General features: G+C 34.5%; 1 protein-coding gene across 5 annotated transcripts in view; it reads left to right on the top strand.

Moving 5' to 3' along the window:
• Positions 1-15,776, top strand: part of FYB1 (FYN binding protein 1) — a 166,398-nt gene extending 150,622 nt beyond the window's left edge. For all 5 annotated transcript variants that reach the window (XM_065905612.1, XM_065905610.1, XM_065905613.1 and 2 more), the window contains 5 exons: positions 658-748; positions 1,738-1,900; positions 10,207-10,240; positions 12,685-12,716; positions 13,497-15,776. In XM_065905612.1, coding sequence (XP_065761684.1) covers positions 658-748; positions 1,738-1,900; positions 10,207-10,240; positions 12,685-12,716; positions 13,497-13,519 — 343 coding nt within the window. In that variant the 3' untranslated portion in view covers positions 13,520-15,776. The remainder of the gene's footprint in view (positions 1-657; positions 749-1,737; positions 1,901-10,206; positions 10,241-12,684; positions 12,717-13,496) is intronic.
• Positions 15,777-16,433: the final 657 nt, after the last annotated feature.

Below are 16,433 nucleotides of genomic sequence, written 5' to 3'. Positions count from 1 at the left end.
TAGACCAGTTCACTTCTCTTATAGTAATTGACTTTAGTTGGTATCATAAGATACAAACTTGGCTTCATTTTAAGTAGATATAAAAAAATTAATATATAGATAAATTTTTAAGCCATGAAAATCAATCTTTCCAAAAGTGTTCTTTGGCGGGGAATTCCCTCATGATCTAGTGGTTAGGATTTAGCACCTTCAGTGCTGGGGCACGGGTTCAATCAATGGTCGGGGAACTGAGATCCTGTAAGATGCATGGCATGGTCAAATTTTTTTTTAATGTTCCTTTTTAAAAAAGTTTTTTCTATGACATTAGTCAAACCACTTGATTACCTAGGAAGGGTGGAAAAATATAGAGGATTCAAGAATAGGTTGATCATCTGAAATTGCTGATATGTAACAAAGTTTAAACTACACTTTGGTCATTTTATATTGTTCAACCTGATAATCTCAAGCTTCCATTTTAACTCAGCCTGTACTCTCTTGAAGAATATTCTACATTAAGAAAAGTCATCATTTAGCACAATGAATGTACTAGAGTCTAAGAAAAATAATTAATTGAAAATGAAATTGAACAAAAATGTAAAGCTATGAATTCTCCATTATACACTGTTCTTTTTATGTTTTGAAACTAAATGTTGTTTTATGTGTGTTCTGCCATCCTAGTCAAGGAGCCAAGACCAAAGCCGAAGAAAAAGACCCTAAGAAGCTAAAAAAGCAAGAAAAAGAAGAAAAAGACTTCAGGAAAAAATTTAAAGTATGTTACATTTAAATATCATACAAAGTTCAAAACCCAAATGAAAAAACTGATGATTATCTGTGTAACAATCAATATCACAGTTATCCATCACAACACCTTTATTTTCTACAAACTTTGTTTTAGATTTAGATTTATTCCTATAAGAAATTAAGCAAACTCTTGTACATGCCCAATATATATACTGTGGTAATCATCTAAATTTAGCTGTCTTTTGAAACTGAATAAGAAGGTAAGCTAAAAATAGAATGATTAAAAATGGTGTGATATATATATATGAAATATTATTCAATCATGAAAAACAAGGAAATCCTGCCATTTGTGACAATGTGGATGGACCTCAAGAGCGTTATGCTAAGTAAATTGTCAGACAAGAGGCAGAGATAAATACTATATGATATCATTTATATGTAGAATCTAAAAAAACCAAACCCAGAGGAACCAAGAGTAAAGTGGTGGTTACCAGAGGTGGAGAGCAGGGGGAGCTGTTTGTCAAAGGATACAAATATTCAGTTGTAAGATGAGTAAGTTTAGGGGTCTAATTACAGCATGGTGATTATAGTCAGCAATACTGTATTACATACTTGAAAATTCCTAAGAGAGTACATCTTAAATGTTCTCGCTACAAAGAAGCAATGGTAATTATGTAAAGTGATCGAACCAACAGAATTGAAGTTTTGATGGTAATCATTTTGCAGAAAATGAGTGTGACAAATAAATACATGTACATCTTAATTTATTTATTTTTAAAATAATTATTATATTAGGTTGGTGAGTTGCAAGTGATTTTTCTCCAAAAAAGTTTTCTTTAATCTTCTTATGTTTTCTTTTGAAAAGATAACAAGGAACTAGTTTTTTAACTAGTTTTTTAACAAAATTTGAAATTTTCCTGGCATTTTAAACAAAATTTTTTAATAAGTCTGTCAATAACTGAATTACTTTAATAATACACATCAATCAATAATAAATGTTTTCCCTTATTTTTCCAGTATGATGGTGAAATTAGAGTCCTCTATTCCACCAAAGTCGCACCCTCCTTATCTTCTAAAAAGTGGGGCAACAGAGATCTACAGATAAAACCTGGAGAATCTCTGGAAGTTATACAAAACACAGATGATACAAAAGTTCTCTGCAGGAATGAAGAAGGAAAATGTAAGTCACTACATACTCTTCAGAAATATGACGCTCCAGCATTTAACAGCTAAACAAGTTTTAGTGATCACTCCAAACTCTTTTTGATCCATGCTTTGTAAATTCCATGCTTTGTAAATTCTGGAAAATTCACATTAAGAAACTGGAGATCTTGCTGGGCTGGAATCAATGTATTTCATTTTAATTTTTTTCATTTCCCACCTGCTATATTTGGCACTGAGTTGCAAAGATAATGCCAAATTCATGTTTCTGGAAATATGGTCCCACAGACCCCCAGCATCAGAAAACTCTGATGCGATTATCGCAGTTGCAATACCCTAGCCCCACATTTGACTTGCTGAGTCATGAGCTCTGGGGGTCAGAGATTGTAAGTCTTTCCTAGTTTGTTCCTATGTACACTAAAGTGAGAACCACTGTGCTAAAGAATTGAGTGATTCTTGCTCTGGTCTGGTTTTAAAATTGTATCTCATATGTCACACCTAGCATTTCCAGTTTTCCTACCTTGCAAATTCACTTGTTTTCATTTCCTATTTGGCACATTTAATATAACCTACTCTTCCAAATAAATACAAGACAGTCCTTTCCTCTGTGACAGCTACTTAAGCTGACAGATGGAAATGTTTTTGTCCAATTTTAAAAGGTAGCTTATTTTGTTTAAAGTCCGGGGAAGTGTTAAGTCAAAATTCTGTTGTCCTATATTTAAAACTGAATAGCCAGCCTGGCTGTCCCATATCAGCCCAGTAAGTCTGCACGGAAAACACGAGCTCTGAGTTCAATTTTAATGACAGGAAGGTGACTCAGGGACAGGAACGAAAATGGATCTTTTAAGAATAAAACACAGTGACTCAAGGGTGGGGAAAATGGATCTAGAGTTTTTATGGACAAGGTGTGGTTGACTGTAAAAGGGAAAAATGGAATGTGGGTACAAAGGATAACAGGCAGGGGTATGTAGTGTTTAGACTAGAAGGTCATGGGAGATAATTTGAAGACAGAGCTGCAGGAGACGACGAATACCCCCATTCAATCCAGGATTTGTGAACACACACCCTAAGGAATAGTCTTAAATGCAGATAACTGCATGCTTTAAAGGGCTGCCAAAATATTTTTTTAATGTTCAAGATTTTTAAATTATTAAAGTTATGATGAATATACCAAATCGAATATTTTCCAGGATGATTATGATAACATGAGGAAATGCTCATGATCCATTAGTGACAGAAACAAGAAGCCTGCTTAATAAAGGATGGGATTTATTTACAGCCATGTTTAAAAAATATGTAAATAAAACGAAAATGTTAATAATGGCTGATGAGGGCGATGGAGGGGGTTGCTTCCCAGGTGACGCTAGAGGTGAAGAATCCACTTGCCAATGCAGGAGACGTAAGAGACACTGGTTCAATCCCTGGGTCAGAAAGATCTCCTGGAGGAGGGCATGGCAACCCACTGCAGTGTTCTTGCTTGGAGAATCCCATGGACCGAGGAGCCTGGGGGCTACAGTTCATAGGGTCACAGCAAGTTGGACAAGACTGAAGTGAATGAGCATGCACGCATGTGCAGGGTGATGGGCCTGTTTCTTTCCCTCTGCTATTCCAATTATGTCACATTTTTCACAACAGACAATTGTTCTAATGCTTGTTATATGGACCTTTCTCCAGAGGACAAATTTCAGGCTTATTTTGACCTGCTGTCTGGAGATTCCTGTCCTTAACAACAGACCCCATCTAGATCAATGCTCCTCGACTTAAAAGTACATACACTTCACAGAGATCTTATTAAAAATGTAGATTTTAATTTAGTAGATCTGAGGTGAGAAGTTTTCCCAAGGTCTCACATAATTCATGCTGCTAGTCCACAGAACAGACTCTGAGTAACAGGATGTAAATGACCTCAGCAACAAACATGTATAGATACAGATGGGCAGATGTAGATTCAGCATCAAAAATTGAAATTCAGAGCAGACTCCTATCTAGGAATCAACAGACCTTAAACAGGAGAAAAATCAGTCATTCAGGGATAATTTGTAATCTGCTGTCATTTTCTATTTGGACATCAATCATTCTAAATACTAGTATGAATAGTGGAGGGTTCTCATCCTCTTAAGAATTTATCATCTGTTAAAAAATGAGAAGTGAAAACATTACATGATAAAATCAAGGGTTCCTTGTTACTTTTATCTTTTTTTTTTTCCCCTTGGTGTAGAACCAATGCAGTTTACAGTTCCCAAGCTCACGAATAGCTAATTCAATTCTTTGGTGGTTTGGGGTTCATCTCAAACAGAATGAAAATTATCTTATTATATCTTGTATACTAGTTGTTGTTTATTTAAAAACTTCCTTTGGCCTGGACTTTGTCTTAGTTTGGCCTCCCCAATTGGAAGGTGAGCCTGGGAAACTCCCGTGGGCAAGTGGCAGAGTAGACTGGGAAGAGAAGGCAGCTAATAAAACCTTGTTATCAAAAAGAGGTATCACTTGGGTAGGTGGAGCTTGCATGCTCAGTTGTTTCAGCCGTGTCCAACTCTTTGTGACCCTATAGACTGTAGCCTACCAGGCTCCTCTGTCCATGAGATTCTCCCAGCAAGAATACTGGAGTGGGTTGCCACGCCCTCCTCCAGGGGATCTTCCTGGCCCAGGGATTGAACCCACATCTCTCATTTCTTCATTGGCAGACTCAAACAGCAGTGTTATCCCATCCAGTGGGAAACAAACAGGGGTATTTATACATCAACTCCTGTCCATCAGGAATTGAAGCCTACCCCTGGGCATGTGGCCAGTCATTCAGAACACTGAAAAAGCAGACAACGAGAGTTCTGGAAGCCGGAAAAAAAAAGCCATCAGTAAATAAATAGAAAATGCAATTACTATCAGTTGCAAGTCGAACCACAAAGCTCTGAAATCATGAGGGTGAAAGTACATGGGAGGGCCATCAAAAGCATCTTCAATTGCATTATTCCACAATTCAATGATCAGATTTGTTTCATTTACCTTTTTTTTCCCCAAATCTCTTATCTTTCTTAATTTTTCCAAAATTGCTCCTTATTCTTTCCCTGAACTGAATCCTTGACGTTTTTAATTTTCTTAATGTCTGAAACATTCCTCAAATATTACTATAGGATTTGGGACAGTTGCTGTGTGGATTTAACCCTCCCTCATCTGGATTATTCCAATAACCTTTCAAAAGATATGATTCCCTTACCATTACTCTCAACCAGTCAACTCACCACACTGTTACCCGAATATTATTTTTAAAAACATGAAGTCTTTACGGTTAGTATATAAAATCCTTTATGATCTAGCCTTCCCCTTATCAACTATTTCCCATCTGCAGCTGATACTTTAGAAATACAGACTACCAACTTGTCATTGCCTGAGTAAATTATGCTATTTCATCCTTCTATACTATTTTATTCTATTTAAAATGCCCATAAATTATGTATTAAAAACAAACCAGTTGTCATCTAAAATTGGAAGCACACTCACTCCCTCCTCCCTAGCCTCCCTAACACATAATTATCTCTCCCTTGCTCCACCATACCACTATTGTTACTGCTGCAATTGTCCTTATTGCTTTACCAACATATTACTCTTATTAGACTCTGAGTTTGAGAGTAACTTCAATGAAATGTTAACATTGTATTGCCAACACATTCTGCACTGCCTGGTACCTTGTTTGGGACTTGCTGAATTGAGTAGAAGAATTTGGAGACTGCAATTGTTTAACCAGATGAAAATCTGACATACTGACATTTGTGGGAAGAAGTCTGTTGAACAGTTTAACTTGTTTTAAGACACAAGTTCTCTGTCTTAGCGTTAGTGATTCAGTTCACTTGTTGTATATCATTTGAGAGACTCTAAATCTTTCAGTTCCTTTTTCTACATGTAATTCGCAGTAATAACATTTGCAATCCAGCACCACTGTGATCCTAACATTTTCCTTACTTTCTATTCTTTTTTAATCTGGCAAAAAAAAAGAGAGAGAGAGAGAAAACCATAGTTTACTTAAACACAATTTCTAATGATAGAAATCCAAGGCTAAAGCATGAACAGTAATCCCTTCTCACTGTTGAATAGAGTACAAGTCATTTTTACTGGCATTAACACATTTGAAAAAGTCTCGCCCACAGACTTGTAGAAGAGCATATTGTAGAGGCATTGAGATCTTAAATATATATTTGATGGCACATTCCCAAATGTTTAGAATTTCTTGATAATATTTGTGCATTTTCCTTAACTCAATGCCTCATAAGCTATGAGTTTCCCACCTCCTGGAGAAAATTTTCCTACAAAAATGTGTGAAATGAGAAATGAGCTGAGTTATTTGTGGTCAAAATGTCCTCCGTTTCCTTTGGGCATCGAAGGAAGGGGAATTTTAAAGGTACTTTGAATGTCTCCAATCCAATTGATCATTTCTTTGCTTAGGTAATTTTGTTTTCCATTTTAAAACAACACATGCTAACTGAAGAAAAAAAATTTTATTCAGAAATTTAATAATTCTTCTGATTTGAAACCCTAAAACTAAGTAGGGAGAGAAAAAGAGAGGAAAGAGAACATTTCTAATACACTAGGATAATAATTTATATTTAGTATTATGCACTGCATTTCATTTTTAATTTCTATTCCACTATGAGCATTTTCTCCTGAAGTTGGACATTGTTTCACTTGCCTGGGTAAAAGTATGCAATATGATTTTATTGTTTTTAAACTTCATGAGGCCAAATTGAGTAATTTTAACTTTATTTCTGGGCTTGCTTACAACAAATGAAATGATAAGGAAATAATACAATTCCTCATTTTTACTGAGTAAATAATTCGAAAATATTAGAACAACGATCTCTTTGATTTTATTCCAAAGATGGCTTTGTATATCCTTGGTAATTTTACATTCACAACGCCCTTCAGAAAGGTCAGTCATTATTTCTAGGACACATCTGCCCTGTAACAAGTAACATTAGGGGAAGAAATTAACTGGCATGTATAGGGGGTGGATGTGACTTTCTTAACTAGCTCTACCCCACCACATATTTCAAAGCATTTGTTTCAAGCCACTGTGTTCTATGTTCTGCTCTGTGAATGTGAAGTTTCCAAATAATAATTTCATATGATATATGAGACTCCCTGGTGTTCCAGTGTCCATCATATTATAGAGCTAACTAAACACAGCAGCTCCTCTGCATGTTTTAGAACTACGGTGATATTTTCTATTTCAATTGTTTGTATTTTTCATTAACGTTCCCTATGATGGTTGTACATGGAACATGTGAGCAAAGAGAACATTTTCTACTGCAAACAAAAATTTGTTTCTAGGAACTATAGTGGAGAGATTGTATAAAAATTCATAGTAAGACACTTGTTTTGACACTCATGAATCATGCTTCTAATAGAATGAAGTTTTAGCAGAGATTTTTAAAGTTACTAGAAAGCAAAACCTATGCTGTATTAAAAGTTGTTCACCCTGTAGAAATGCTATTTAATAGTAATTTTATAGCTAATGAGCCCTAAATGATCACATCATTTCCGGGAACTAAAATAGAGCAGCGCAGGACCAACCCTGCTCCAACCCCTTAATATGTTTGCTCTCAAATAATGTTCCCAATCATTGATGTTTATGTATCTCACAACTACAAAAACAGCAACAACATTAGAGCTTTCCTCAAAAGAAAAAGTGGTTAGAACTCTTGAACAGACAAGATATAGGAGGAAATGTAATAGAGGTTTGAGAAGCTAAGAAATATATTTTTTATAATTAATTTTGTGGAATTAGGTAATTAAACTCTATTGTGAGTTATTAACTTTGATCACTGAAAGGACTATTTTACGCCTAATTACAGATAGTGTTTTATCCATGTCAACACAATTTTAGCATAATTGAGTTTTAAAAAAATAGATGTCCTATGGTGGTGGTGCTGTAGTCGCTAAGTCATGTCCAACTCTTGAAACCCCATGGACTGTAGCCTGCCAGACTCCTCTAGCACAGGAAAATAAAAACCCTTAATTTCCAAAATGAGGATTATATTCTTTACTTTGGATTTTGTTTCTTTTGACTTTCTAAATATTTTTTACAAATGACAACAAATATATTTGATGCCAGAATAATTCCAATCTATGGCAATATTTTCTTATTTCTTATATATTTCCCTAATTGTCTACATTCTAATTTTAGTTCAGATACTTTACAAAGCCCAGACAACTAACAAAGAGATTGACTTCATCATTGAAGGCTTCAGTCGTTATTTTTAAATTATTAATTTAAACATGAATATCATGGGAACACTTAGCTTGTGTTGTTTTACTTTCCAATTCATTTTAAGAGAAAATTAAAAATGAAAACATAGCCATCAATTTTTAACTAATGAAAAAATAAAGTTTTTGACTCTTACTGTCTGTAGAAATGGTTCACACTTTATGTTAGCCCTAAACACAGATACAGGTAAAGACAGATTTCCACTATTGAAACCCTGATACAAAATCTGCAATTTGTTCTAAAAGTCTGTTATTTGCACAAAGTTTCTCTTTTGAGAGACACAGAGAATTGAATTTATTAAAGATGAGCTTATCCCCCTTTAAAAATCATGCTAAATGGATGATGTCTAACCTTAAATTTTTTAAAGTTTGTTAATGTGAAATGAAAGAACTGTGGAATCAAAGGCAACTCAAGGATCATAGATATTAATTTTAGATGACCTTTATATTAACTTTTTCCACATCTTTAATTGAAGTAAAATGGAAGATAAAACATGGTCTAATTTTTTCATATTCCAAGAAAAATATTACTTTAGTCTGTCTTTATCATTTTGACACATGCTTTATTACCTCTATGCTACAGAAATTCAAAGATAACTTTGATTCTTTATTTTCCAAATATGACTCTTATAAACAATTTTTATCAAAGAGTGGTGAATCTTGACAGAATATTTGGTGGCGTATTTTTACCCTGGGATATTTCAAGGGAAAGTTTGTTTCCTTAAATTTTAATGCACAATTTCAGTTATATGATTCTAACTTAAAATTTTTGCATGCTAAGTCAGTGGCAATATATTAATATGTTTAAGTAAGTTTATTAGCATTGGTATTAATTTTCATTTATGACTTCCTGCTTTGTCATTTTTCACACGTTTACTCTGGTTTAGAACCCAAAACCAGATCTGAGGTGGAGCAAAACCTATAAATTGACTTAGTGAAAGAAATTATTTAGATGTTGATTGGTAAAACTATAAATGGTACTAATGTCAAGCATGCAATAGTGACTAGGTGCTAGAACAAAACTAATAGCTATAAAGGTTAGTAAATTAATTAGATGTCAGCAGACATTTTCTTGTGAAAAATAGTCCATATTTTTTCTTAGGAATATTTTGCTCAAGAGGGGCAAAAATAAAGTGGAAAAAAGTTGTTTGCTTTCCTGTATAAAATGTCTATTTTCTATTTAACAGAGGAATCACTGGAATCTCTGATATCTGTTCTTCTAATAATTATTTGTTCCATGAAAGATGAAAATGCAAACATTGACATTCTGTCAAGTGGCAAAAGCAATAGTGAAAGATCATTCACACTGATTATAAAAGAGCTGTTTTGAAACCTTTTAGAATGCACACTCCCCCAAGTAACCACTAGATTGCAGATCTGAAAGGGGAGTGGAATACAGTTTTGACTGTTCACTGTAAAAAAAATTGAAAAGTTAAGTCTTATACCTTGAGATATTTAAAATCCCTATCCATGACCTGGTCTTCCCTTGTGGATCAGTTGATAAAAGAATCCGCCTGCAATACAGGAGACCCCGGTTTGGTTCCTGGGTTGGGAAGATCCAACCCAGAGAAGGGCATGCAACCCACTCCAGTATTCTTGCATGGAGAATCCCCGTGGACAGAGGAGCCTGGCAGGCTACAGTCCGTGGGGTCACAAAGAGTCAGACATGATTGAATGACTAAGCACACACCCCTGTGACCTACTCTTGTAACTGGAGAAATTATGCTTAATAAATTCTTAAAATTGTGCCATATGGGTAACACCTTGAAGAAATAGATTAAACTGAGAAAGAAGTTTGAGCTACAACATACAGTAGCTTAGAAAGGAAAATATTGGTTTTTAATTTAAGGGAGAAGGAGGAAATATTGTAAATGGCAGAAAACAGGAGAGAGAGAAAAAAGAAAGGAAAGTGGACACATAAAAATGAGTCATATTTGGAGATGGATATAATTATTCAATATATTATATGATATTCTTTTAATTATTAATTCTATTTCAATTTCTTTAAAAATAGTAGAGAGTTTTCAAGTTTATATTGTTAATAAAATATATTTTCTTTTTCTTTCTTAGATGGTTATGTCCTTCGGAGCTACTTGGTGGACAAGTAAGCCTATTTTCTCCTCCTACTATACTCTCAAAAAGAATGATATTCTTTTCTTTAGGAAGGATTCCTAATATCATTTAAATAACATAATCTACTAAGCTATCATAAATAAATTTTAAAACAATATACTAATATCAATATGGTATATCCATAATGAAGTTAGTTTTAAGTGTCACTCTTTTAAATATAAAGGAGGAGTCCTTCTCATTCATGATTATACCATTGCTGGTTTTATATATTCATTGGAGACAGACATAGCAAACATTGGTACAGATCAAAATTGCTAGCATTTTCATTAATACTTTACTTTTCACTAGCTATTAATGTAGTTGAGGGACTTCCCTGGCACTCCAGTGGTTTAGATTTCAACTTCCAATGCAGAGGGTATGGGTTTGATCCCTGATCAGGGAGCGAAGATTCCAAAACAAAACAAAACAAAACAAAACAAAAATGCAGTTGATTGGATTGATCGGAGATCAGTAGCTTCTGCAGAGTAGATACAAATGTCACCTGTTAACAGCTTATAGTTTGACTCCTAACTGAGGGCTTTTCTTTACTCACGCCATGCATCGTAGAGTATTAAGTTGCCTTTTTTGGAAGCAAGCCAAAAAGAAAAGATAGAGGTCAATGATTCTTCTATTTTTATGAATAGGACATTGTCACGGTCTGGTACTAATGCTATTAGAGTCACACTCGCCTCCCCCTCCCTGCCCCCCACAATGTTATAAGATTCTGTTCCAAGTAAACCAGTGCAAGAAATGAACTCCATTATTACAGTAGGTCATACACCAGTCCAGAGATTTACAGAATTCAGCATAATTAAGAAATCAAAGAGGATTCACAAATTGTATCCATAAACAACCTGACACCATCAGAAAGAGACAACCGAAGGTTAAGTGCTCTGTCAGCAAACTAGTAAAGAATCAAGAGAAAAATAATCATAACACTTTTGTTTTCTTCAGAGCATTAATCACAGTAGTAGGCATTGGACTTTTCAATGGGCTTTACTCTATGAAAGATACAAATTTCAAGGAAAGAATGTGTGACAAATAATGGGACCACATCTTCATCAGTGATTATTACAGGATGATTCAGAGAGAATTCAGAAAGTGTACTCTAAGTAATTATTGCTTTACCATCTATTGAAGTGAACAGTTAATAAATGTTTATTGAATGAATGGTAGGAAAAACATCTGTCCTCTTTGCATTTGTATCAAATTTCCATTAGCCAAATCCTTCCTCAATCTCAGAAAAAGGATTCAAACAGAAGACATAGGGAACTCACGGCATCTGCCATGGTTGGTAGCAATTTGAAAAGCCTGCTGCTTCTAAATGCACAAGGGTAGTACGGGAACCAAGAGGAGGTCTGGTCTAAGTGACAAACTCCCCTCACATTTCTGCACTTCAAAACCGTGTCCTCCGTTTCAAGGTTCTATTAATATTTATAATTCTGTTTTAATTACTTGCATGTCATTCACTCCTCCATTAGCTTATAAGCTTCTAGAAATAAAGGCTGCGTCTTACTTATAAATCTCCTGGTACATAGGAGGGACTCAGTGTGTGTGTGAAATAGAATATGTCACAAAGATTCAGGATCAGATAAAACCTAAAATGTGTAAAAGTCACAAACTATTATTATGGATGCTGCCTATAACCACAAGCATTTTTAAAATTATATAACATAAGAATCACTTTATGAACAATATCCTGGCTGCTTATTTTGTAACCAATACTTCTAATATTTACAAATTATAATTAGAAATATTGTAAAAATGATATACACATTTCCTATACCAAATAATTTTGTATTTCCTTCAACACTTGAAGTTCATATGAAAGTAGTATACATCTGATATTAACAAACATAAAGAATTCATCAGAATTTTGGATTAGGCTCCCCAGTAGAGTACTGTGCCTTGATTTTTCAGTTTGTTCAGTTCAACAAACATTTCTTTTTTTTTTTTTTAATATTTATTTATTTGGGTGAGTTAAGTCTTTGTTGCAGCATGTGGGATTTAGTTCCCTGACCAGGGATCAAACCCGGGTCTCCTGCACTGGGAGTGCAGAGTCTTAGCCACTGGACCACCAGGGAAGTCCCCAAACATTTCTTAACCAAGGACAGATGTATGCTAGTCTGTGCTCTTGGGGCATGTTTTCACTATTCTGTATGTCTATGATATGGGATAAGTTGTGTGTGTGTGTGTGTGCATGTGTGTTTAAGAATAAACAGAAGATTAGATTAAGTCAATAAAAGGGGATGCAAATGTATACGAAATTTCTTCCCATTTATAAATCTATAACACATAATACTCATCATCATAATACTTCTCATCCTTAAATGTCTTGTATCACATGAAATAATGTTATTAAACTTTTAACCTAAATGTTACTTTAATATTAAGAAGATTATGTCATTAAAGTAAAATTTATTTTCTACTTTACAGTGACGGAGAGATTTATGATGATATTGCTGATGGTAAGTCTCATGTGGCACCCACCACAGGGAAGAACGGTGAATTTACTGTTCTTACAGATGCTGGAAATAGCTTACTGGATTTAAGAGCCTTCCAATCTGATCAGAATTTGAATCACCTGAAAATGTTAGGAAATGTAAATACCTTGGTATAATGAAAAAAACTTATTTTTGTACATGACTGGAAATCAAGAGAAAATCTCTTCATTTCCTTTGAAAATAAAAGAATAAAAATACTTAGTGAATTTTTCATTATACCATGAATATTAATAAGAATTGCTTTTATCCACAAAAAATATTTGTGCTTGGACAATAAATAGGCAAATATTTCATAACATGTATTACTCACTAGTATTATCTAAGCATTGAACACTTCTAAATTATGATCTAAAAATTTAATCTCACCTGAAATGAAGCATAGTGTAATGTTCCTTTTAGTCTCCTTTTAAATGTACGAGTCTTACTGATGCTTAATATTTTCTTCCTCATCCAGAATTACTTTCAAAAAATACATTTAATAAAGTTTCAGGTTAAATAATCCTGAGTCGCATTTTGATAGAGAATAGATTTGTCCAGAAACTTTGTTTGGAAAAGTACACTGAGCAATGAATGTTAAATAAACATATGGCCTTCCATTTAACTGCTTTTTCATAAAATGAGCCAATGCTACTTTTTCTTAATCCTAAACTAGGAGAGTATGAATCATTTACATTTCCAATGTGTGAACACTTAGAGGATATGTATTTTGTGTAACTAATTTAAATTTCTGTTTTCTTCTTTCAGGTTGTATCTATGACAATGACTAGTTCTCAGCTTGGGCATTCTGCTTTGTTCATTTGACATCAATGTGAAGTCTGGGTTTTAACTGGCCTGTATTATCGAGTATCATAGAAGATGAATGCACAAAGCTACTTAGTACTGTTGTTAAAAATTCCAATTACTTTTATTCGTCTTGAAATTTTGCACTTGGAAAGTGATAGCTCTGCCTAATCAACATCTTAGAAGACTGCATTTATGAGATGTAAGAAATATTAAAAACCCAGTTCTGCCTCAGCTACCACAAAGGCACTTCTTTTAGTCCATCAATAGACAACTCTTCCTAAAAGAATCATTTGAAAAGAAATGACTGTGTTGTCTAAAGAAACATAAAGAACAACAAAAAATATATGGAAAGAAATGTTTAGACTTTTCCTAAGAGGGAAAACTATTGTTTGTACTTTTAATGATCATATCTTATATTCTCCATTCAAATTACTTAGCTTTTAAAAGGCAGGGCTGTCTCCTCTCTTATTGGTGGGTTAAATGTTTTTAAAAATGATAGTAGTAGTGGAACTTTTGTATAAAGTTTGTCTCTATTTGTTAATTGTGAATATGTTTTAATTATTTGATGAGAATGTATGCATTTCTTGTACACACCTAAGATTAAAATGGTGGAAGAGTTTAAAATGTTTCTTTTTGTAGAATTGTACGCTAACGGTATAATTCTGTTTAAAGTGCTATTGTAAGTAGAGTGAATATGAATGAAGACTACCCTAAAATTATGAAGAATGAAGTTTGAAAGTAACCAGCCTTTAATGCACCTCTTTGCTATGAAGGCTCTTTTAAAGGTTTTTGTTTTTCAATTACCTCTATGGAAAAAAATTTAAACCATTTTACTGGAAAGTTGGCCAACAGAGGAGATATAAATTAATAAATCTTAGCGTTTGGGCTGTGTTTCATATTAGTACATACTCAACCAAAAGCAACCGCAAAACAAAATGTGAATCATTTGGGTTCCAAATGCTAAGAACACTAAACATGACACAAACTGAAGAGACCTAACACTCAAGAAAAAAGTATATTAGGAAACTTTTTCAACTTCAACCCACTCCAGTATTCTTGCCTAGAAAATCCCATAGACAGAGGAGCCTGGCAGGCTACAGTCCATGGGGTCGCAAAAGAGTCAGACAGGACTTAATGACTAAAACAAAATATGAATTGAGCAAATCCTAATACTGGCTCTGCTATTAATGAACCTTGATGTGATATTGGATAAATTATTAACCTTCCTTCTATTAATAGTTCTCTTATTTGCAAATTTCAGGGTTAGACTAAGTCAGTTTTTCCCAATGTTTTCACTATCAGTTATCTTCTATAATCTTCCTCTGCCCTAGCCCTGTGTTTTAGAAGTTTTGCTGATTTTTAAAACTCAGTGATGAAATAATGATTAATGCATTATCCATGGTTTAATATTTCAAAGGCCCACCCATTGGAGAGTCTGAAGAGTAGCCCCTCTGAATTGAAATAATTCCAAGTAATTGTAAAAGAATTCCAAGTCTTCATATGGGTTAAGTGGGATTTCTACTAGGTACTTTGAAATGTAAAAGTAGATTATCAACTACTATAGTTCCATGTATTCATTCTGGGAGTCTGAGGCCCCCAGATTAGAAGACACTGATCTTAAAAGGCTCCTTCCAATTATGAAATATTTTGATGTCTAATTTTTGATAGAGGGAGCCAGTATTTGCTCATGTGATGAATTTACTTTAAAACCAGATAAAATTACATCATCCAAATGTGGTTTTTGTTTGTTAAATCAGGTAACAAATATACAGAATACACTGACAGTGGGTTTCCAGTAACTTTTTCTTCTGATTGAGAGTAGCATAAACTCAATACAATGTCAGTTTTAAAAATGCTAAATTATATCAAGAGAATCTTTTAGAACTTTGGTTCATATACAAAGAAACAGATACATGCCTGTGAAAGATTTATGTAATAGGTAATTGCCTTAATATAAAGGAAATATCTGAAGTATTAATTTTAATATACTAAATATTATTTGTTTTGGTTTTACATAAGGAATTTTGTCATGTGAGAAGAGTGACAAATAAATAATACCTTTAGCAGATAACTTTGCCTCCTACTTATCGAGAAATCAAGTCTAGCAGGCTTTCTGTTCCATAACTTGATCCCATATCTGTATAAGACTGTTTGAGCCCATTCTTATCTCTTTTGGCTTCGGCCTCAGAGGATGAGATACCTCCAGTTCAAACCAAACCTTCCACCACTGATGTCCCTGATATCCGCCTCCTGTTTTGTGATAGAAATTGAGATAACCAAGTGCAAATGCTTCGAATATCCTACAAGATGCAGCCTTAATCCATATCCAGACACAACCCAGAAAATAAGATGTCACCACTCAGAGCCAAAGCCACAACCTGTTATCTCACATTTTCCTGCCTTCTCTGGAGTCTTCTTCTTTCACAATTATTTCATTCTCAACCTCCCTCTCTCACTTCTTCCCCATCCCTCTTTCCCTCCTACATTTCCTCTTTTCTTTTTCTCCCATTATGCAAATTCCCTCCGTTAGGCTTACAAACATACTCAAGTCTTTCCTGCTTGAAAAACAGGAAATCTTGCCTACCATCCAAATACCCTTCTAACTACAGTCTGTTCTATCTTCTTTTCCTCACTTTGTTGTCTTTCAATGGTATGGTATATGGAATTCCCTGGTGGTCCAGTGGTTAGGACTCCATGCTTCCACTGCTTGGGGCCTGGATTCTGTCCCTGGTCAAGGAAGAAAGACCCTCGCATGAGATGTGGCCCCCCCACCCCCTGAAAAAGTAGATTATGTGTGGCAGCCAGGAAAATGTGCCTCATGGACCTTCAACCACAGAGAGCTAACTTAACCAAAGGTCCCAGTCCTGCCAATGCCAGCCTTCCTACGGACTGCTCCTA

This window comes from Muntiacus reevesi, chromosome 14 (assembly GCF_963930625.1).
Source record: "Muntiacus reevesi chromosome 14, mMunRee1.1, whole genome shotgun sequence".
Classification (NCBI taxonomy): domain Eukaryota; kingdom Metazoa; phylum Chordata; class Mammalia; order Artiodactyla; family Cervidae; genus Muntiacus; species Muntiacus reevesi.
Note: the sequence above shows the minus strand (reverse complement) of the source record. Positions and strands in the feature narration are given on the sequence as shown.